The sequence below is a fragment of the Hylobates moloch genome, unplaced genomic scaffold (genome assembly GCF_009828535.3).
Source record: "Hylobates moloch isolate HMO894 unplaced genomic scaffold, HMol_V3 SCAFFOLD_12, whole genome shotgun sequence".
Lineage (NCBI taxonomy): Eukaryota > Metazoa > Chordata > Mammalia > Primates > Hylobatidae > Hylobates > Hylobates moloch.
The window spans coordinates 87,821,896-87,846,862 of NW_026652287.1; the positions used below are offsets into that span (position 1 = coordinate 87,821,896).

General features: G+C 34.0%; 1 protein-coding gene across 2 annotated transcripts in view; it reads right to left on the bottom strand.

The window, feature by feature from the left end:
* The window catches only part of CEP290 (centrosomal protein 290), a 94,553-nt gene that overhangs the window by 32,863 nt on the left and 36,723 nt on the right, over window positions 1-24,967 (bottom strand). For both annotated transcript variants that reach the window (XM_032170866.2, XM_058424944.1), the window contains 13 exons: window positions 24,654-24,884; window positions 20,818-20,991; window positions 15,108-15,219; window positions 11,995-12,200; window positions 10,920-11,071; window positions 8,996-9,107; window positions 7,294-7,749; window positions 6,045-6,209; window positions 4,656-4,763; window positions 4,304-4,438; window positions 2,853-3,119; window positions 2,110-2,217; window positions 1,290-1,489 (listed from right to left, as the gene is read on the bottom strand). In XM_032170866.2, coding sequence (XP_032026757.1) covers window positions 1,290-1,489; window positions 2,110-2,217; window positions 2,853-3,119; window positions 4,304-4,438; window positions 4,656-4,763; window positions 6,045-6,209; window positions 7,294-7,749; window positions 8,996-9,107; window positions 10,920-11,071; window positions 11,995-12,200; window positions 15,108-15,219; window positions 20,818-20,991; window positions 24,654-24,884 — 2,426 coding nt within the window. The remainder of the gene's footprint in view (window positions 1-1,289; window positions 1,490-2,109; window positions 2,218-2,852; window positions 3,120-4,303; window positions 4,439-4,655; window positions 4,764-6,044; window positions 6,210-7,293; window positions 7,750-8,995; window positions 9,108-10,919; window positions 11,072-11,994; window positions 12,201-15,107; window positions 15,220-20,817; window positions 20,992-24,653; window positions 24,885-24,967) is intronic.

Consider the following 24,967-nt stretch of genomic DNA (forward strand, 5'->3'; position numbering starts at 1 on the left):
TCATGTGGCAAAAAAATGTATTATATAAGGTATTTCAAAAGATGATTTTCTACACCCACAAATTGGATGCAAAAGCACAAGTAATTTTATACTCCAAAACATGACAGAAATTTACTAGAACAAAAATAACATCTCTTGTACAAAATTTAATAGAATGAGGAAAAGAAACTGAAAATACACATATGCTGTTGCCAATTTTCTTTCTTTTAGAGGGGAATTGCTTAACAGTGGCAGCTCCTTAGCAAAGCGAAAATAGTGTTAATTCTGTCAGAGGCATTTGAATAAGTGAGTAAGGAATCAAACACTCTAACAGGGGCTTGAGAGCTGAAATGGAATTACAAGTCAAGCAGCTCAACTTTCTCATGTTTTTTCAGATAATAAAATTTAGGCCCATAGAGATAATATTACAATGATTAGAAACTACGTAACTATAAACCTATTTTGAGTTTAAAATCTATGTTCTGATAAATTGGTTGAACAATGTTTAGAATCTCTATTATGTGGCAGACACTCATAAGTGTGTAAACAAAAGTTTTCTATCTGTATGTTATTTTACAGTTTTCAAATTACTTTCATACATGGTATAATTTGACCTTCATATAACCACCCTGAAAGGGCCAGGGTAAGTACTGTTATTTCCATTTTAAAGATGAAGAGGCTGGGTGCAGTGGCTCAGGCCTGTAATCCCAGCACTTTGGGAGGCCAAAGTGGGCGGATCACTTGAGCTCACGAGTTCAAGACCAGCCTGGGCAACATGGAGAAACCTTGTCTCTACAAAAATACAAAAAACTACCCAGGTGTGGTGGCACCTGCCCGTAGTGCCAGCTACTCTGGAGGCTGAGGTGGGAAGATGGTTTGAGCCTGGAAGGTCAAGGTTGCAGTGAGCCGAGATTATGCCACTGCACTCCAGCCTAGGCAATAGAGCCAGACCTTGTCTCAAAAAATAAATAAATAAAAATAAATAAATAAATAAGATGAAACTTAGGCTCAAAGAAGGTAAAAACGAGGTTCTGGAAAAGAATTTGTATTGGCTTTTGAGTCAGATTGACTAGTTTCCAGTTATGGCTTTCCCACCTACCCCCAGGCACGCTATTAAGCATTCCTGAGGCCATATCCTCTCTTTAAAATGGGGAAATGATAACATATGTAATCAGTAGTCCTGAGGATAAAAATGAGACAATATACTTAAAAGTCTTAGAACAGTGCCTGGCATAGCAAACACTTATGTTTATCTTCATTATATCACTATTACTATTTACCTATTTTTACAATACATTTCGAAGACTTACTGTAATTTGATAATTTCAAATTCTTTTACTTTTAATTCAGTGATTTCTCTTTGTCTTTCCAAATCTTGTGATACTTTCTTTAGTTTGACCAAGAGTGAGGAGAGAGAGTCATCTTGTTCTGCTACTGTCTGTTCCATCTCAGCCAGACGAATAAAATGCTTGTTGGTAGGAACTGGAGTGGGAGACTGTTTCATTAAATCCTATAAAATATTAATATATTAGCAATAGGCATGTATAATTCAATGCCATACTTATTCTGTATTTTTAATTTGGTTCCTCAAATGATCAAAATATAATATCGAATCTAAAATGTAATGATTTAATAGGCAATGAAGGCTTAAAGAAGACAGGAAATGCAGACCTTATTATTTGTATTTACAATAGCTAGCAAAATGTCTGCACGTAGCAGGAGATCCAATAAATGTTGACTGAATTAATGAGGTAAGGCTCAAATATGCTAAGGTTACACATTAAAAGATGAAAGGCACGTCATTTCATACATATGGAACAGAATGGTCAAAAGAGGCAAATATGAGCTGAATTCTGGAAGTTAGATATGGGTAAACTCATAGTGAGTAGAATTTGAAAAGAAAGGCAGGTAGGCAGGCAATAGAAGATTGAGTATATGGCTAAGAAGTATAAATATAATTTTGTGAACAGTGGTTAGCTACAGGAGGAAGAATGATCAGAGCTATGTTTTCAGAAGATTATTTTGGCAACAAAAAGGGTAACTTCCATTCCAAAAAAGAAGAGAGCTGAATTTTAATTTACATGGTCTCAAAAATCAATAAAGAATGGAACAAAGTTCTTAGAATCTTACCCAAGCCGTTTGTTTGAATTTATTTAGTGAACTATCAGCCTGTAGTTCTAATTTGTGATGAAGAATATGAAGGTCTTCCTCATGTTTCTTCACAATTTCTCTTTGCTCCTGTTTTACAGAAAATCGAAACTATATCTTAAATTGTAATTAAAATAAATTCACATTGTGAAGACCTTATATATTTTCTCTTCAATCGTCTAAAATTCCTTTGAGATGAGGAAGAAACAATATCTCCATGTATGTATGTATTTAGATCGGTATGCATGTCCCCTCAGACAATGTTCAAGTTGACAAGCCCAGCCTCAGTTCATAATTTATTCTTAACATTAGAATAACACGTATCTATCATCTTTTAACTTATTTCTAAAAAAAATTAAATGTTAGCTTTCCCCCACAAAGTTCTAACAAATCTGATTTCTACCGATTACCAGTGTGATATATTTCATTCTACCCTATTGCCTCAACCCTCACCTATAAACTCAATTAAAATATTTTTCAAAATCATGTGATTTCACATGATAGCTACTCCTGGTTTAGTCAGTGTATAAGAGAAAGATAGATGTACACAAACTTCCAGTTTTACTGACAGAGGTGTAATCCAATCACATGCAAGTAACAATTCTTAAATAGAATCATTTGAAAGCAAGAAAGAAAGAAATATCACTTTAGGGTAAAATAATATTTAGCATTTGCTTAAAAAAACTAATGCATAAAACAGCATAAATCGTAATATAATCAAATACCTCTCTGGCTTTTTCTAGAAGACGTTGATACTTCTTTAATACTTCTTCTTTTTGATTTAACCTTGCTTGCATGTTTGCAATGGTTTGATGAGCAATTTTCAATGTGTGGTGAGATTTTGGTTCCATCTCTTTTCTGCCTAGCTCAGCTATGAGCTTTTCTCTTTCTGCAGTGGCAGGCAATCGAAGCCTCAGTTCACTGATTACTTTGTCTCTTGACAGTATATTTTGTTCTGCTAACCTTAAAGCAGATTCTTTCTCTTTTAGTTTCTGCAATGATTAAATTATAATAAATCATTAAAGTACCTTTTTGTCCTTTAAAATGCTTCATCTGAATTTTAGATTAGTTATTAGCCAAAAAAAATTCACTTTATTTTTCACATCATATGTACAATAGCCATTTGATACTTAATAAGGTTAAACTGACTAATTCTAATTGACAGCAGTTATTTGCATGCTTATTTATAAGACTATTACATATGTTAGAAACTTCATTGTTATGATGAAAATAAAAATTAAGGTACTTTATTGAGATATTACAGTTTAGAACTATACAGGTATGGTGATACTAGATTTAGGAAGAATATGTAATACATTATTTCTTTTATTTTGGTCCATTGACTAGCAGAGCATTAGGAGACTAATCTATAAGTCAGTTAAGTACAAAACTGGAATTTTAGAGGCCCAAGTCAATAAATTACTATTATAAAATCTGCAGCTTATTAAAACAAAGAGAAAAAAACAGAAAAATTTTTACTCTTCAGGAGGATTAAGGTGGGTATTTTAAATTAAGTAATTCAATGGCAATTCACATAAATGACAAATCTTACAATTACTGAAGAAAATCTAAGTTTCCTGAACTGATTAAAAATGTACAGTTTTACTTGAAAAACTTCTTTATGTATATTTTTAAATGTATTTGCAGTTTATTTAGATGAAAGCTAAAATGAAAATCACATTCAGTTTACATTATGTTCTGAATAATTTAACGAAGATGACAGATTTGATCACCTACTAATCAAATTCAAGATCTAGGTTAAAACAGAAAGTAATTTCTAATTTAACTTCAACCCTTTAACCATGCATTAAAGGCAATGAACTGAAAATTGATTCATAGATTATGTAACATGCAATTCAAAATAAAACCAAAAAAAAAGAATAAAGAGATCATATAAGAGAATATATTGCTCATAGAGCTACAATTAAATGCTTTTTGTTTCCTTTCATATTCAGTGTACCTAAAGGTAACAAGTAGTAATTAAATAGTGAATTCAAATTAACTATATCTGCTGTTCATTATTGGCTATTAGAAACATTATAGGAGAATAGAAAAAGAGTCAAATCAGCAACAGATTCACCATTCTATGCATTGCCCTCATAAAGAAATATTATTTAGAAAGCCCCCCAAACATACCAAATAATACACTAATCAAAATGCAAATTCTTCTAATTACCTCTTCTAGAGATTTGCAAGTTGCCCGTGTTTCTAGGATTATTTGAATGTTCTCCTTGATTTTTCTTAGAGCGATCTCAAGTTGATTTGGAAGGGGCAAACTAGGGTCAGGGATTGATCCTGTAGCTTCTTCAAACTATTAACAAATAGTATGTTTTTTAAAAAAGCAGTTACAGCATTGAGAGTAACTATTAATTTTTACAGCTGTATGATAAAACATAGATTAAACCCCCCTTATATTTTAAATATATAATATAACATCAATTAAAATTACATCTGATACAGGAAATATTTCTGTGAGTTAACACTCTAGACTATGCTACAGAGTAACAAACAAGATTAATCATTCATACCTTTTGTGCTGCATTTAGTATTTCATTTTGCTGACGGTCAAAAATGTCTAGTTGACGTTCCAGGTCAACTTCTCTTTGATCCCAGGCCATTTGCCTTTCTTCATGAAACTAAAAAAAAGACAATTTGTGTCAGACACATACACAAAGACAACAGGCATATAACAGGCATTTTATATATATTTTCTTATCTAATCCTTACAACACATTGAAGAAACTGTAATTATTTTCCTTTTATGGAAAAAAATACAAACTCAGAGAGGTGAAGTAACTTGTGTAAGATCACAGAGAAAGGCAGATGTGAAGTAAGGATTTCAGTCTCTCCATCCATCCATCCATCCATCCATCCATCCATCCAGCTAGCTATACAAAAGATATTTGATGACATATATTATGTGCCAAGCATCATTCTACGCAATGCAAACATGGCAGTAAACAAAACCAAGTCCGTGTCACCATGGAACTTACATTCTGGTGAAGGAAAGACAGTCAATAATAAACAAGTAAGTATGTAATACGTCAGAAGGTTACAAGCGCTTTGAAGAAAAATTAAGTTAATTAATCTCTATTTAGGGAATCTGGATAGTAGGATTTACTGTTGTATATTAGGTGGCTGGTGAAGGATACACTGATAAGGTAAGACATTTGAGCTAAGACCTGCAGGCACTGAAAGTATAAATACCAAAGGTATCCAGGGTAAGAACAATTTAAGCAGAGGGAACAATCTCTGAGACAGTCATATGTTTGATGAATTTCATCTGTCTCTGAAGCATATACTTTATTCTATACGAAGCTGCCTTCTTACTCTAGCGGTGAGAGCCAGTAGAAACGTGGAACTGTGAAAAGTCAAATAACCAATATCAAAATAAAAATTAACTTACCAAATGAGGTTCCTTATGTATTGCTGTTTTTAAGACTACTGTTATAAAAGCTAAATAAATACGAATTTTTAGAATAGTTTAGAAAATAAAAAACAAATTATTATATAATCAATTAGTAATGGAAGATGAACTTAATTAGAAGGATAACATAGTCACTTGTCCAATATTCTTTTTTAAAATCTTAGGGGCTCACGCCTGTAATCCCAGCACTTTGGGAGGCCCAGGTGGGCGGATCACAAGGTCAGGAGATCGAGACCATCCTGGCTAACACGGTGAAACCCTGTCTCTGCTAAAAATACAAAAAATTAGCTGGGTGCAGTGGCGGGTGCCTGTAGTCCCAGCTACTTGGGAGGCTGAGGCAGGAGAACGGCGTGAACCCGGGAGGTGGAGCTTGCAGTGAGCTGAGATCGCGCCACTGCACTCCACCCTGGGCGACAGAGTGAGACTCCATCTCAAAAAAAAAAAAAAAAAAAAATCTTAGGAAAAAAACGAAATAAATATAAAATAAAACCTTGTTCTGTTGCACAATTTCTTCTTCAAGACTGCTGATTGTACGTTCATATTCAGAAATTATGTTATTCAAATATTTTATTTCTTCTTTATCCTTGACTAATTCCCGATTTAGTTTAAGTTCTTGAAGACGAAGTTCTTCTATTTTCATATGCCAGTTGATTACCTAAGATTTATAATTTATATACACAAATATAAATGCTATATCAACAAATAACATTCCTCCATTGATGATAATGATTTTAATTGAAAGTAATGGGCATTCTAACATAAATAAGACACAATGTTATCTTTTGTCAAGCTACATGACAAAATTTTATTTAGGATTTCCATAGACTTTTCTACAAATATGTAGGATTTTACAATAAAAATCTTCAAATTATGTTGGAATGGACATCACTGATATTCACTTTCATTTGTTATACATTCATTGAACACTGACTATAAGCAGGTCATTGGAACTTTGATATTACTTTCAAAAACAGAAATCCTAAATGTTTCTAGCCTAGAGAATAGGATGTAGTTGCAAGATAATTATTTTTCATTTAATTCTTTCTAAATGAAGATAAAACCATATTAAAAGTAAATGTGGGCCCACTACTTGTAGAGCAAAGATAATTATGAAAAGTAGAAATCAATTGATAACTACTACAATGTTTAAGAATAATTAGTGTTTAATTAATTTAAATTTTTCTACAGTATTTAAAATTCTTTGCTATTATACAATCTGAACATTCCCACTAAAATCTTTGGTTAGAAAAGCCTAATTTTATTTTTACATATAATAGACATTCAAATAGCCAACATTGCTAAGTTATAAAATCTAAATTAATGAATCATAATTGGAATTTGTATCTTAAGCATTTTTCATATAGGCACATGTTAAGAAATTATCATGTAACTCTTTTGAAGATAATGAATTTAAAATTGGCTGGACACGGTGGCTCATGCCTATAATCTCAGCACTTTTGAGAAACCAAAGCAGGAGGATTACTTGAAGCCAGGAGTTCGAGGCCAGCCTGGGTGACAAAGTGAGACCTTGTCTCTACAAAAAAATTTAAAAATTTTAAAAAATTAGGTAGGTATGGTGGTGTGCACCTGTACTCCCAGCTACAACTACTCAGGAGGCTGAGGCTGGAGAATCACTTGAGCCCAGGAGTTCCAGCTATGTTTGCACCACTGAACTCCAGCCTGGTAAACAGATCAAGACCCCGTTTCTTAAAAAAAAAAAATCAAGTTTAAATGTTTACCTTTTGGGCTCCTTTGATATCCTTTAAAGTGCTTATTAACTCTTCCAGGCCCTTTAATTTTAATTCCATCTCCATTGTTTTGTTCTCCATATTTCTATGTTCTTGTTGAGAATTTTTCATTTCTTCCATTATCTTAAGTTTGTCATTTTGTAGTTGAATCATTGTTTTGGAGAACTTTTCCTGTTGTGCCAAGGGTAAAGCTCCACTAAACTGTCGTCGTAGAGACTGAATTGTTTGGCGCAGATGTTTTGCTCTGTTTCTCCCCTCCAAACGAGCATAATAGAGAGCCTGTTCTTTTTCATCAAGTTTCTGCTCTAAGCGCAAATTGTAGGCCTCCATCTTCTGCAGTTTAGATGTAATTGACTCCAACTTACCAAAAGCAGTAGCCTCACTCAGTTGAAGAGAGACATTATGTTGGTGTAACTTGGCAATAAGTGCCTTTTCATCAGACTGTGCCTGATATTAAAAAAAATATATTTGTAGTAAGTTTCAAATTTTTCCAATGAAAGTTATCACAGATTTAAAAATCACAATTTACTAAGCAAAGTTTTAACACAGTGGCACATGAGATCTACAAAAATGTAACTTTGCTTTAATACAAATAATTACCAAAGAATTGTAAAAGAAAAAACCTAGAATCAAACAAATTTAAAATCCTAATGTAACTGAATAACAGTGGGGTATGTTACTGGTGTGTTTTTTTTTTTTTTTTTTTTGAGACAGAGTCTCCCTCTGTCACTCAAGCTGGAGTACAATGGCGTGATTTCGGCTCACTGCAACCTCCGCCTCCCGGGTTCAAGTGATTCTCCTGCTTCAGCCTCCTGGGTAGCTGGGATTACAGGCATGTGCCACCACGCCTGGCTAATTTTTGTATTTTTAGTAGGGACGGGGTTTCACCATATTGTTCAGGCTGGTCTCGAACTCCTGACCTCGTGATCCGCCTGTCTCCGCCTCCCAGAGTGCTGAGATTACAGGCGTGAGCAACCGTGCCTGATTGTTACTGTTTTTTTTTAACTTCCATTGCAAATAACATAATGCTGATTAGGACAATGTATATGTTTTTATAATTCCCAACATATATAATGGAAGAATATGTAAAAAGTTACATATAAATACAAGAGAAAATACTGTTATTAAAGATTTACTAACCACAGTTCTCAGCGTCCTAATTTTGATCAGCAGCACAATTCATCTATAGGCATTTAAATGCTGTACTGGATTAATGAACAATAATCAAATTAAAGAACTTTCTAATCAGATTCCAACTAACAAGAATAACAGCCTCTGGTTGGTATATCTTTTGATTAAAAATGTAACAATGGCCCAGCATGGTGGCTCACACCTGTAATCCCAGCATTCTGGGAAGTCAAGGTGGGCAGATCGTTTTAACCCAGGAGTTTGAGACCAGCCTAGGCAACGTAGTGAAACTCTGTCTCTACAAAAAATGCAAAAAAATTAGGTGTGGTGGCACATGCCTGTAGTCCCAGCTGTCTAAGAGGCTGAGGTGGGAGGATCACCTGAGCCCAGGTGGTGAAGGCTGCAGTGAGCCTTGAATGTACCACTGCACTCCACCCTGGGCAACAGAATGAGACCCTATCTCGAAACAAACAAACAAAAAGTATAACATATCCCGCTCCCAACATCTAATGTAAATTTAGGAAAAAAAGTGGATTCTATATAGAAGAGCCAATACTGCACATACCTGAAAGTCTAGCAGTTGCATTCTGAGGGACTCTACTTCCTTTTCCCTAGATTGTTGTTGTGCATTCAAAATTTCAACTTGCCTTCTGGCAATATCAGAAATCTCTCTCAGTCTAGGAAATGATAAGGTATTTCAGGAACAATTAAGTACACTTTCTAAGTAAATGCCAAAATTCAAAATTTCTAGCAAAAAGTCATTCATTTTCAGCATCTCTCTCTCCTTTGTATGAAATATTAAAACAGGATTTCCTAAACTGTTTCATGAAACATAATTCCATGAGAGGTTATCATGTTTGCTATATAAAAAAAACTTCATTCCCAACAACCCTCCTCCCTCTTGAATATTCCTAACATATATTCAGTGCTCTCAGAGGTTCTATCATATATAATTATCTCAAATCATACTTACTATATAGTATTTTCCAAATGTATATAGCCAAAGAACTTCTGTTCCCACACTTTTTTCCATAAAACATTTATTGTCATAATTTGGAATATTCTAGGATAAGGTATTTAGTATTTATCTAAGACCATTACACAGTTAAGAACACAGAATGTAAAATTTCTAGGATCCTTAGATGGATTAATGTATGTTTTGATTTGTTTTAATCTACAAGTTATCAGAAATGTGAAAAGAAACAAAACACGCATTTAATAAAATTACAAAAAAAAAAAAAGAGCCTAATGGTAATAAGTCCTTCAAACTCCCTCATGAATACTGTGATAAGCTAATACAGGAAAGCAAAATGTAAAGTTTCTTTGCTTTGGGTTGGAATAATTTTAGTTCAGTGTTACAGATAAGGCAGGTTTCCTCATACTGATCAGAGGCTCTCATTGCCAGTTGCATGATTAACAAAATATGATTAAAATGAACTATTGTAAGTTAGTTCATATCAAAAGAGGTCCATGAGAAGAAAGGATCAATTTTTTTTTTTAAAAAAAGAGTCTTTCATAGTGAAAAAGATGTCAAAAACTGATATTCCCAAGAGAACTATCAAGGCTCCAAAGGAATGGTTATATTTTTATGAGTAGGCCATAAAATATTTTTACTATTTATGCTTGACAGATTAACTAAGTGCTCCTTATACTTTTCTACTGAAATATCACCTAATTACAAAAGAGAATGAAAACACAGCATATAGCTGGCACATGGTTTTTTTGTTTTGTTTTTGTTTTTTTGACGGAGTCTCGCTCTGTCACCAGGCTGGAGTGCAGTGGTGCGATCTCGGCTCACTGCAACCTCCACCTCCCAGGATCAAGCGATTCTCCTGCTTCTGGCTCCCGAGTAGCTGGGGCTACAGGCGCACATCACCACGCCCAACCAGCAAGCAGTATTTACTCCTTATATATATTTTGTGTTCTAAACTAGCTGGGCATATTTCTTCATATAAAATGAAAACAAAAATATAACCTCAAGGTTAAGTATAATTGTAGAAGTCAATATATGTTTAATACCTTGCACAGTGACTAGTACATAGTAGATGCCCGATAAATGTAAACTAAATCAAAATCTGAATTTTGTATTATATTCTTACAGCAACCTTATGAAACAGGTAGAAGAGGTACTATTACTCCCTTATTAAAATGAAGAAACTTAAGTTTAAATACAATAAACAACCATTCCTCCTCCATCACCCCTTCCCCAAAAAATCAGTATGTGGAGGAACTGGACCTTTTTGCAATAATATTCCTGAACTCTAAAAAATGCAAATCTTGAGAAGTCACTTCCTCTTTAACAATATTATTCTCATCAATATTATTATTTAACCCTGTTAAAACCATCTTAATATTACTTCATCCTGTTCTTATAAAAACAAATCAGTATCAATTACTACTAAGAATTATATACTTGTAATTGGGTTTCTTAAAGACAAATTAAAGAAGATACATCTAGTCAAACGACTAAAATGCTTATATGCACTTACTTTGACACTTCAACTTTTAGTTCCATTTCATTCTTCTCTAATTCTAGAATCCGTTGCCTATCAGCATCACTTACTGCCTTGCTCACGCTATCAGCTAATTCATCTCTTAACATCTGTTCCACCTTCTGTGCATCCAAATTGATTTTGGTAAGCTAAGGAAATGTAACAAAAAATGTTCAGATACATCAATTTTTGGTGAGGCTTTCTTTGTAATTTAGCTTTTAAAGTACTGCAATCCTCTTTACTTGGCCCTTAGTCCACGTATTATATTGAGTGTGAAGTGTTAAGAACAGACTGAAGGAGGGTAAAAAATATGAAAGAATCAGAAACAAATTATGGAAACTCTGGTTATATTCCAATCCACCAAAAGTCATTTTTATTAGGCAACTCATTATCTAATAATATCTGAACTTGTAATAGTCTTACTTTGCTTAGAATGCAATCTGCTCATTATATTTTACTTCGATTATATCATCTAATAAATAAATCCAAATGAGTTAATAAAATCTTACTCATATAGATTTAGTGACATAGTTAAAACAAAAATGATATAAATGCTTTGAAAATATATTAAATCTCAAGGTAAGAGTTGTGTTTAATCATAAATTGTTAAATACTTGCAAACTATATTTACTGCCACACAGTTTAATGATTCTGACCACATCAAAAATATATAAAACTTCCAATTAGAATGTAAAGTCCCCAAAAGTAGAGATTATTGTCTATTTTGTTTCTAGCTATACTGCCAGTCCCAACACAGGGTCTGACATGTAATAGGCAATGAATAAATATTTGTTAAATGAAGGGATGGTGGTGAAAGGCAATTCCATCGTTTAGTAAATAACATTTCATACATTAAATCTAATAATATAACATTGGTGAGAAACAATAACTTACAGAAATATCTGCTTTCCTTTTAAACAATTCAGATTTAAATCTTTATTTATTAAATGAAACAGTCACTATATTAATAAGCTATTTCAGAGATCCAAACAAACCTCTTAACAATAATACAATGTCTACCAAAACTAATTCTTTATTCTATAATTGTATGATAAAACTTATAATATCAAACCTCAGCAAATTTGGTTTCCAATTCAAAATTACGTTCCTCCATTTGCTTTAACGAAGTCCGTAAGTGTTCATACATTTTTTGACAATGTTCAGCCCGCTGCCTTTCATTTAATTCCTTCATTTCCAGCATAGTTATTTTTTTTGAGATGGAAACAATGTCACTGTTGGTTATTGATTTCTTTGCCTTATCCATGCTAGATTCATTACCTATATGCAATAATATTTAAGTCAATCTCATGCTGTTTATATTAAAATTATCTCAGATATTTTAGATGCTGTATATTAGAAAGCATTATAGTTCCAAGGAAAGCACATTAGCTTTCTGAATTCTATCAGACCTGGACTCTAATCTTAGCTCTGTTACTTCCTGCTTGTGTGATGCCTGTACCATTTAATCTCTGTGGAACTTAATGTTCTTCATCAATCAAATGATTAAAAAAAAAACCTATTCCTCACAGAATTGTAGAACTAACAACATAAAGGATTTAGCGTAGAAGTGTCACATATAAGAAATTTTAAAAATGGCAAGCAAACATTTTACTGAAAGGAGATAAACTGTATGAGAAGCAATGCAGTAAAGCAATGTGACTTTGTGAATGTAAGTGCAATGACTTGATTTTTAAAGTCTCACAGAGCCAAGCTGAAAAGTAAAATCTGAAGCCCTATGATGGATAGAGTCTACCAAATATAATCTGGTCTAATCATGAGTATTATTTGGTCTTTGTACAGACCTAATATCAAATATTTTACATTCTTTTATTAGTGGTTATGCCTTAATCTTATACATGCAGTTATGTAGCTTGTCTTTGGACACAAAAGTCTGTGGCTAAATGGAAAGAGAACTAAAAGCCTCAATTTACCATAAAAAGGCATCGCATAGGAGTGTTATTAGTCATTTTTTGAGGAGGGGGAAGAAAACATACTTTTGCTTTGTAAACATGGTCTAGAAAAAAAACAAAATTTGGTAGAGTGTTTTGATTTTCAGCAACTTAAAACTGATGTGTTTAGGGTAGCCAATTACTTAAAGGAACTAAGCAGCAACTCACTTTGTAAACAGCCTTCTACAATACCAATAATGCCCCCTCCTGTTTTTCCAGCTTCATAAGTTCAAGTTTTATAACTGAGTTTTCTCAAAGTAATATACATTTCCTGAAAAAAAAATTGGTCTCTATCTCAGTTTTAAAAAGTACTTCATTATGTACTGTATTTATCTTTAAAATTTATTATTTTAGAATAGCTGTTGCAAGCAGTAATCAAGTCACTAACAATGGATCACTAACAGGTGCTAAAAGCATTAGTAAATCAGTTCATTATGGAATAAAGACTCATTCAAGTAACCTTAGGCACCATATAGAAAAATACTGCAATAAATACCAATATATAAAGGAGTCCTTCTCCATTCTGTACTGTGCTAAACTCTGATAAGAAGAGAAAAGCACATCACAAGGGCTGAAGCAGATTAGCCATCTTATATGTTCTTGGGTTTGGAGTTTTCTTAAAGAGAGGGTAGAGCACAACAGCCCAACACTAACAAATTCCTAGATGGAAAAAAGCTAATGATGTGACATTTTTAAACAAAGATATAAGGGCAACAGGGAATAGGGAAACACTCTTAAAACTTCAGTGATGTAAATCCATATATGAAAGAGATTAAGATACGTAAAAATTAAAGAATTTCTGTAGGGAATTCAGTATTTATTAAAAATAAAGATGATAAAATAAAAAGAACCTGCTAAAATTGTACATAATACTCTCTTATGTCTTCATTTAAATGGTATCTTCTTCCATGTAAATACTACACAAAAGTCAATTCATATTTAATCTCTTATTGAGCTAAAAATTGCATTTCTAGAAGTAGCTTATGTAAGATTTCCCAATGTTAGGCTTCTCTAAACCAAGTATCTCATTACCAATTTAAGAGTACAGCTCTATTTAGTAATAAAAACCTTGAATAGCTCTAAGGTCTAGGAAACAAATACATGAAAATACATTATCGAAAGCAGCAAATTTATTTGAAAATTATGAAGCACAATATATGAGATAAAATTATGAAAATCTTATAAAATAGGATAACTATTTGAAAAATTAATATGGAAAACTCTAATGAGAGCAACAAAGATTTCAATACCTTCTGAGACAGTAATATCTCTGTTAGATATACATGAAAATGTTCACTGTGGCTCTATAAGCAATAGCAAAAATATAAAAAGCTAGTGATTTAATCACTCAAACACAGTAGGATATTGTATAAATATTTATAAGTATGATGAATAAAACAAATTTTTTTTTTTTTTGGAGATGGAGTCTCACTCTTATCACCTAGGCTGGAGTGCTGTGGCATGATCTTGGCTCATTGCAACCTCCGACTCCTAGGTTCAAGCAATTCTCCTGCCTCAGCCTCCTGAGTAGATGGGATTACAGGCACCTGCCACCATGCCCGGCTAATTTTTGTACATTTAGTAGAGATGGGGTTTTGCCATGTTGGCCAGGCTGGTCTCAAACTCCTGATCCTGGGTGATCTGCTCTCCTCAGCCTCCAAAGTGCTGGGATTACAGGTGTGAGCCACTGCGCCCGGCCACAAAAATATTTTTGATATTACTATCTAAACACAGTATAGAACAAAGTTTATAATAATTTAAAATATATAAAATATGTAAGCATACAGGAGCAAAAATATACAGTAATATAGTAGTAAAACTATGAGAAATACAACTTCTTTTCAAATTTTCTTTGCTGTTTCCTGGTATCTTTTAATTTAAAAATATCAAGTGATATATAACTAATATAACTTGCACTCAGTGAAAGAACTCATAATACCATTATTAAAATATCATCAGTTTTAATTGTTAAACAGTTCAAAGTAGCTAATACTTAGTCATAAATTTTTAACATATATGATTTCATTAGAAACAAATCTAACTTAAGGACTAAAAACTAAACTTTGGTGGGGTTAAGTACAGGATTATTCATCTGCCTAAGTTAAACTATTAGGCAGAAAGTTCTTTTTTTAGTCAAAATACTTCTTTTTAATCCAGTATAAAAAAGGAACTTTAAATAAGAAATATTCATTATTAGATGTTAATCATTTTATATTATCAGAATCATAAAACTTACCTAATTTAGTTTCTTGTTCCCAGGCTTGTTCAATAGTGTGAAGTTTTTCCTTGGTAATCTCCAGTTCTTTATTTATAGACTCCACTTGTTCTTTTAAGGAGACGTTTTCACACTGAATAAAGGAAAAATACCACTAAGAAACTACATTGTAATTCAGACCAACACCACAAAATGACATTGTCTTAACTTTATATAACATCTCCTTAAAACTCACAATCCAGTTTTTTACAAAATTAGAATATCCTCCATATATAATACATGTATGCATACAAACACATACATATATATGTAATACATGTATACATATACATACTGATATGGTTTGGCTGTGTCCCTACCCAAATCTCATCTTGAATCATAGTTCCCATAATCCTCATATGTCATGGGAGGGACTTGGTGGGAGGTAATTGAATCGTGCGGGTGGTTTCCCCCATGCTATTCTCATGATAGTAAGTTCTCATGAGGTCTGATGGTTTTATAAGGGGCTTTCCCCTTCGCTCGGCTCACATTCTTCTAATTCCGGCCACCATGTGAAGAATGTGTTTGCTTCCCCTTCTGCCATAACTGTTAAGTTTTCTGAGGCCTCCTTAGCTCTGTGGAACTGTGAGTCAATTAAACCTCTTTCCTTTATAAATTACCCGGTCTCAGGTATTTCTTCATAGCAGCATGAGAACGGACTAACACACATACATACATACATACATATATATATATATGTATGTATGTATGTATGTATATAATGTAAAATATTATTTTAAAATAATAATCCAAATCCTGTGTTATCCAATATACAGCCTCAGTTTCCGAGTGTTAGCTTCTGCCACTAAAGCTGTACATTCATTCTGGCCAAAACTCTTGGAATACTCAAGAGTTTTGCAACCGTCACAAACTAGTGCTTACTTCCTTCATGCACACAGTTGCTGAGCATCCTAGTGTGCCATCAGTGACAGATGATGATGTTTATAGTGAAAAGAAATATAAAATTCTGGCCTTCAGAGTTCTGCCCATTCAGTGCCTATGTGTGTGTGGGTGGGTGGCAGGATTTCACCAGAGTGTGGAAGGCAGCAGATAATAAGCAAGTAAACAAACAAAAAGTCTATTAAAAATGTCAATGTTGGCCGATCACGGTGGCTCACACCTGTAATCCCAGCACTTTGGGAGGCTGAGGTGGGTGGATCACTTGAGGTCAGGAGTTCGAGACAAACCTGGCCAACACAGTACTAAACATAGTGCTAAAAATACAAAAATTAGCCGGCCATGATGGCACTTGCCTATAATCCCAGCTACTCGGGAGACTGAGGCAGAAGAATCCCTTTCACCTGGGAGGCGGAGGTTGCAGTGAGCTGAGATCACACCACTGCGCTCTGGCCTGAGCAACAGAGCAAGACTCCATCTCAAAAAAACAAAATGAAACAGAAGTCAGTATCAGCCAGGTGCAGTGGCTCACACCTGTAATCCCAGCACTTTGGGAGGCTGAAGTGGGAGAATCACTTGAGTCCAGGAGTTTGAGACCAGCCTGGGCAACAAAGTGAGACCTCATCTCTACAAAAAAATACAAAAAATTAGCTGAGCATGGTGATGCATGCCTGTAATCCCAGCTATTTGGGAGGCTGAGGTAGGAGAATTACTTGATCCCAGGAGGGCAAGGCTGCAATGAGCTATGATTGTGCAACTGCACTCGAGCCTGGGCAACAGAGTGAGACCCTGACTCAAAAAAAAAAAAGTTGACGTTTAGAAAGAAAATAAAAACAGGGTACTGAGCCAGTGAATAATAGAAGGGAACATTTAGATAGAGTGGTTGAAGGATGTCTTAACCACCAAATAAGTGGTATTTAAGCTGAACTGTGAGGTACGAAGTATTTATTAGTAAACCCAGATGCTCCAAAGGAAGAAAGCATTTGGAATACTGTAAGATCTGAGAGGAAAAAATGATTGAAATGATTGGAGCAGGAAAAGATTTGGAGGATTGGAGCACCCAAGCAGAGTAAGCAAAAATAAGAGTCAACAGTAGTAAAACATAAAGTTGGAGAGACCATCAGGAGTCACACCAGGCAGGGCATGGCATGCCAAGACAAGGAACTGGAATTTAACTTAATGTATAAAAGAAAACAATTTAAAGATTTTAAGGAGGAAGTTTTAAACAATCATTCTGGCTGCACTGTAGAGAATAAAGGGGTCAATAGAGAAATCAGGGAAACTAGCCAGAAAGACACTGTGGAACTCCAGATGAGTGATGATGCTGGTCTGGACAAGGGTTAGAGCTGTGAGGATGAAGAAGACACATATAAATTGCATTTGGAAAACAAAAATAGTAGGGAAAAAGAATGACTACAGAATAACTCTAAAGTATCTGCCTTGACTAGCTGGTTAGGTAACAACATATGTTGAAATAAGAATGACTAGGTGAAAACAGAAATCAGGAGTTCATTGTGGACACGTTAAATTTGAGATCCCCTTGAAACACAGGAATTGTAAAGTAGGTAATTCTGTAAAACAGAATAGAGCTGTGAGGAAAAAGGCTGGAGATATAAATATATATCTTAAGTTCCTTTATTTTTTCTTTGAAAAAACAGAATGCCTATTTACTACATGCCAGGTACTCTAAGCAATGGATTTCAATGATAAATAAATTATATCCTAGAACTTATATTTGAGTGGAGTACCTGGAAAATGAGCCAATATATAATACAATGTCAGGTATTAAGTGTCATGAAGAATAATACAAACAGGGTAATGAGACTAAAAAGAGGACATGCTATGATTAAATAAGCAGGATAAGGTAATAATAATATATTTTTTAAGTAAAGTACATAATTATAGTTTTATATACTATGAATACACAGGAGGGAAAACAGAAGGCTGAGGGTGTTTTAAGTATCTTTCTATCCATTTTTTTCTTCCTTTCATCCTTTTTCACAGGATAATCCTATTGTTTGTTACAAATCTCTTTTTCTCTCACCTACCCTGATATTTTACTACTTCCCTTATTACCACTTTCATCTCTTATCTTCATCACTCTCTCCCTACTAACTCTAAATTTTCTTTCCCTCCTCCCTCAAACTTCACTGGTCTCCTTTAAAAAAAAAAAAGGCTGAGCACGGTGGCTCATGCCTGGCAATCCCAGCACTTTGGGAGGTTGAGGCTGGCAGATTACCTGAGATCCAAAGTTTGAGACCAGCCTGGCCAACATGGCAAAATCCTGTCTCTACTAAATTAGCCAGTCATGCTGGTGGGTGCCTGTAATTCCAGCTACTCAGGAGACTGAAGCAGAAGAATTGCTTGAACCTGGGAGGCAGAGGTTGCAGTGAGCCAAGATCACTCCACTGCACTCCAGCCTGGGCAACATAGTGAGACTCTGTTTCAAAAAAAAACAAAAAACAAACAAAAAAAGAATCCTCTTCTTGATTCTACCTCAATCTACATCTATTTCTTTTTTCTTCTACTATCAAATTTCCAGTTTTTCTTTTGCTTTATTACCCATCCAGTTTTTGTATTTCTTTATTATCTATTCCATTCTTCACATATGAAATCTGATTTTCATGACCTCTAGTCTCATGAACCTTTACCTCTCAAAAAGCAACAATGATTTCCTAAGCACCATATTTGACAACACACGCACTGTGGCTCTCCACCACTAATCACTCTCATGTATTAGCTTGAACTCTGTGCCAAACAGGTGATACTCAATACACAGAAACAAATTAAATACTTCCTTATATCAAAAGGCTTATATTCCATTAAGGGAGACAGATATGTAAACACATATAATTTGATGTGATATAAATGTGTACTATGTACAAAACCTATGTATAAGAGTGCAGAACTAGTGTAGACAGGAGTGACTTTGTTCCATTAAAAAAAGGATGCTTAAGAAAAAAAACGTAATGCCCGAACAAAGTTTTGAAACAGGAATAGAAATTCACTGAGCAAAACAACTGCAAGAGTGAAATGTTTCCCTATATATAGAAAAGAGCACGTACAAAAGAACATACATAAGAAAGAACACTGTGCTCAGAAACTCAGCTAGCAAAATTCATCTCTTGCTCTAGATGACATGAGATAAGTAGGGGACTTGACTTTTACCCTTGAGGTGACTGGTAGCTTTTGACAGTTTTTAAGCCAGGGAGTCACATGGGAGTCACAGGGTAGGATTCATGTTTAGAATGATCATTCTTGTGGCAGTAAGGAGGATGTAAGACTGGAGATAGAGACAGGAATAATGGCTGCCACAATACAGATAATAAAAAATAAAACTAAGACACTGCCGATAGGGATAGGTATGAGATCTTCACAATTATAACTGGGGCCAGGCGTGGTGGCTCACATCTGTAATCCCAGCACTTTGGGAGGCCAAGGCAGGCAGATCACCTGAGGTCAGGAATTCGAGACCAGCCTGGCCAACACGGCGAACCCCGTCTCTACTAAAAATACAAAAATTAGCTGGTGTGGTGGTGCACACCTGTTAATCCCAGCTACTCGGAGGCTGAGGCAGGAGAACTGCTTGAATCTAGGAGGCAGAGGATGCAGTAAGCGTAAGCCGAGATCGTGCCACTGCACTCAGCCTGGGTGACAGAGTGAAACTCCATCTCAAAAAAAAAAAAAAAAAAATCTTTAGGAAAGATGAAAAATATTCTTTGGGAAAATGATAACGTTAAAAATCACTCATTGATACATTATCTGCAAGATGTCTCTTGCCTAGGACTTTCTAACGCTGGAAAGGATAGGACAGAGAACATGGAGAATGGAAAAGAAAAATTATCACCACACTAAATAGGCATAATTTTCTATAAAAAGTAACATAATCACGTCTCTTTGGCAAAAGCAGCAGAAAGTAAATTGATTATGATTACTTCTAAATAATATTGATAAACATGACTCATAATTTAGTAGGAATCCTGGAAGCTACTCAGAACAATGTTTTCATTTACTGAATGTGTCTGTATGAGCCAGCAAAAGCTTTTGAGCTAATAGAATTTGATCTTATTCTACTCCTGTGAGAGGATCTTAGATAAGAATAATCCAAAATCCATAAGCCTCTATTTCTGATGAGGAAGATGAACAAATCAGGAGCTTGTTCTGTCCTCAGTAAAAGGTATGGAGCTCAAGTGGCTGTAAGAGAACTATAAAGGGTCTGGTCCATATTCACAGATTGTAACTTATGATATTCTACTCTAGTTTTTTGTATTTCTACAATAAAAAATGATGAGAATTTACAGAGTGCATCCATGGTCCAGGAAGAGCCCTTAATATTTCAGTTACTGTTGGCTACATCCATTCCAAGGAACAAAAGCCAGGGACCATGGGAGAATAGTTTGTTCTGGGTACAGGGGTAAGAGAAAGGGATGGGCACTTAATGGGTGCTTCCCTCCTTTGATTACAATATTCTACCTGTTTCACGCTCCTTTTTCTCTTAGATGTCTGGTTGAAAGAGGTTTGATTCAGCTAAATCATGCAAGTGACCTAAGGAGAATGATCTAGATAATCATTCAGAAGTCATTCAGCCACTATAAATAGATAATATGTGTGTGTGTGTGTTATTCGGGAACAAAATATTTATAACTAAACTGAATGAATAATATGGATAATTATCTCTCTTAAATTTATGTAAATACAGGAAAACTTTAATTAAAATCTGCCAAATTCCCCCAAACACAAAAATATTGAAGAAAAATGGCTAATTTCACAAGCTTCAAGAATCACACAAACTTACCTCCAGGTGTTCCAAGTTACTTGTTCTTTGAACAAGCATATTATCTTTTTGCAAGATGTCCCTGTACTTAGCAGTCAGTTCATTGTATTGTTTATTAGCCAGTTCTAGTTCAGACAAAGAAACGCTATTATCTACAACTTTTTGGAGAGCTGCAATCTTGAAAATGGCCATTTCCTATGTAAATAAAGATACACTGAGTTATGCTGGTGTCTTTTTTTCTGGTCAAGCACTAGCCACTTTTGAGAAAGATAATACAACTTAAAGTAAAACAAATTTTAAAATCATTTTTAAAATATATGACTTCCCATGTAAGAAAAATATGCAATAACATTAATTTCTTTCATATAAAAAATATGTTACTTTGAAAATCTTAATCATAATAAAAATAAAATACTTTTATAACTCCTGTCATAGTAAAATAAAACTCAATTAAATTGAGAAAACATAACAAACAGCAGCAATATATCACTCGGAATGTATCTTTGGATGGCTTTTCTAAATTTCTTAAGATCAGAAAATAACTTGCCTTTTAATAGATAAATGGGAAAATTAGCATTATCATAGGTAACTTTCACAACTTAGCTATTTATGCTTATTGTAAGCTAAATGGACTAGCTTTAATAACAAAAGAAAACTTTTTGTACACATGATGGAAACACTGGGGGAGAACTTCTATTATAGTTCTCTGCAATAAATAACATCAAGGACTTTAAGTTACTTGGTTCATGGTTCTACTCATCAACTATAGAACTATTTAAAGATATTCTATTATCAACACTAAAATCAAATGTCCAAACTTATAGTTCTCTTAAGTTGCTCTATAATAGGCAAACATTACATAGAAAAGTACAATAAAGAGTGATGAAAGCTGAGAAGTGGTATAAGGAATAATCAAATTTATGAACGAAGAAGTAAAAAAACTTATGGTTATAATTCATTCTGAAGTACAGTAATGATGGAAATATTTGTAATAGCGCTTCAGATCTCATTTTGGCAGCCTTTCTTCTTCATCTAAGTTAAGTACACACTATTCTACCTTACCCTTAGGATTCAGTTTCACTGTTCTGGGGGAAACGGGTAGATGAGATTCTATTTCCCATCTCTTAAGAATCTCCCTTTTTCTTGGCTCTTCAATTGTTGGGAGAAAAAAATCAAGCTCATGAGCAGGTAGAAGAGGAAGAAAACTGTAATTCTTTTCTCTTTCTATCTCAAACACTAATTGTATTTATAAAACTCTAAGAAAAGTAGATTCTAAAAAAATCTAACACAAAAATAAGAACATGAACATTTCCTTATTACATGTCTGAATAAAAATCACATATTTATTAAAGAATTTCTTGATGCTCAGTATTAAGCTTTAGATCAAGCTGAAAATAGGTTTATTAGCCTGACATCACCCATTACACCCTTTAAAGTGGATAGTAAAGAACCCAAGCCCATTTTAATTTCACTTTTAATTCTGTGTTCCTATGATCCTGTCTAAATTTAGTCATGTACATTGAACATTTACATGCTTAAAAATAAACTACAAGGTAAGGTATAAAACTAGGTGCAGAAGGGTATACATGTCATGTAACCTGTCTTGTCTTTGTTTATGTTTCCAAAAAGGAAACATGAGAAAGATAATAAGTTACCTACAGAGGGTGGAGCAGAATAATATGAAAGGCATAAGACCAGAATTAAGATTTCTCTGATTAAATATTTTGCACATATATTGTATATATTAAAATTCAGTAAAAAGGAAAAAAAATCCCTAAAATAAAAAAAATGAAAAACAAATGAGCCTAACTATATATCAAATGTATAACATAATTGCATGAAGACAATTATTTCAAGTAAGTGTAGAACACTTTGCCTATACATTCTCAGCAAGATATATTCTGAAGAAAATAAGACCTGAAATAAAATTTTAAACTATGTTTGGCAGCACTGCTGTTGTTGTTACTATTAATATCAATTCAAGTATTATTTTTCAAATTATTGTATGTATATTGTAGGATAAAACAAACATTTTAATGTTAATAACAAAGGTTTTCTATGTAAGAAAAAAATACAAGTGCAAAATCAAAGAAGGTTAGTAAAAACCCCATACTATTTACTTACCCCATAATGTTATAATCAAACTGGAAATAACAATATGAACTCATAGTTTAAATATATACATATTTTTCTAACTTGTCTGAGAGACTAGTAGCAATGATACTCTGAGAGCAATGATGCCCAGTGGCCAGTTTTTGGTATCTAAATGCCTTCCCCACTAAAAGGAACCTGGGCTCTTTAAAGAAATGGTTTATTCCAAGTATGGGCATGAAGTATGTAGGTAAGTCTAAGACATCTTATGCTAGAAAACAAGTCAAGCTTTGAGGCTTCATTCAAAAGACTAATGAATTTTTGTCAAGACAATATAAGAGTCAACTTTAAAGGACTCTCTCTGGCTAAAGTTGAGACAAAAGAATATGACTCCAACTAAAACACATGGAATATTTAAAAGTCTGTGAGTCTAATCTGATACTTAAAAAAGAGAAAGCGGAGGGGAGAAAAAAAAGCAGGTAGCGCAGAGCACACTAAGTGTGTATTCTGAAAACTGGTAATTAAAGAGAAAAGCATTTATCTTGCCTTTGTAGTAGGAGCTATACTTCAAGATAAACAAATAGCCTGGGCTAATGAGGAAACGCTATTTATTTTACAAAAGCATATCTGTTAATAAATGTAAGTGCATAATATAACTAGAAAATTATGATGTTTGCAACTCCTAATAATTTGGTTAGGCACCAACCATCAGCGAATGCTAAAATCGTTAGGACTGACAAATAATTTGTTATTTGTATGGTATCAAAATATCACCAGTTAACTAAATTGCTTAATAATGGAGGTATATGGTTATCTTTTCTTCTTCATCTTCTTTTTTCTTTTAAGAGAGAGATTCGCTCTGTTATACAGGCACACAGGCTGGAGATGAGTGGCACATGATCACAGCTCACTGCAGCCCCCAACTTCCTGGGCTCAAGCGATCCTCCCACCTCAATGTCCTAGGTAGCTGGGATTACAAGCATGTGCCACTACACCCAGCTAATTTAAAAACAAACAAACAAAAAAAAAACCTTTTTTGTAGAGACGGAGTCTCACTATATTGCCTAGGCTGGTCTGGGCTCAGGCAATTTTCCTGGCTGGGCCTTCCAAAATGTTGGAATTATAGGCATGAGCCACCACACCTGGTCTGCTTGCCTTTTCCTTAACAGAGTAATCAATTACAAAACATGGAACAACCAGATACTCTTGTAGTGATGCAATATAAAGTATAGAGCATTACTTATGAAGTATTCTTGCCAAAAATGTTTAAACCTAAATGTAACTTAGGGTTCCGACCTAACTTTTAGTAATACAAGGGACACAGGAACAAGTAAAATGACACACACACAAAAAAGTCAGATACATCTTCAAACATTTTCTGGAGAAAAAGAAAACCAAGGGGATTCTATATTAAAAAGATTTATGAGATGTAACATCCAAATGCTTATTCCTTGATCAAAAAATGTAAAAAATGTGACTATAATCAGGGTATTAGGCGATATTAGAAAATTACTGTCATTTTGTTAGGTATAATAAAGTTACTATGGTTAAAGAAAAAAGGCTTTTTCAAAAGGGTACATTAAATATTTAGGGGAGGAACGTCTGCAATTCAAACATTCCCACAAAAATCAGAAGAAGCAATTATGACAAAATGTTAATAAATGTTAACTATTAATTCAGGTGATGAGCATTATTGATACCATCCTATCTTCTGCATATTTGAAATTTTTCATAGTCAGAAAAAGCAAAATAAGAATCAGATGTACCTTAAATCTTTGCAAACACCCAATTTTTTCACAAACTTCAGCCTCCATTGACAACAATTCATTCTTTTGTTTCTCATTTTCTTTTCTAAGTTGTCGCTCCAATTCTACTAAGGTTGTATATTGCCTTATAAGTGATTTTTCATTCACTTGCAAAACAGTAATTTTCCTACTATTTTCTGCAAGTATTTTTTTCATTTCATCCGAATCCATCTGAAGAGCATCGAGCAAATTCTGCACAAAGACACATCCATATTACTTGTTGAATCTAGCTATCCTAGTTTGTACAATACTGCATACTAATGTTAAAAATGTTT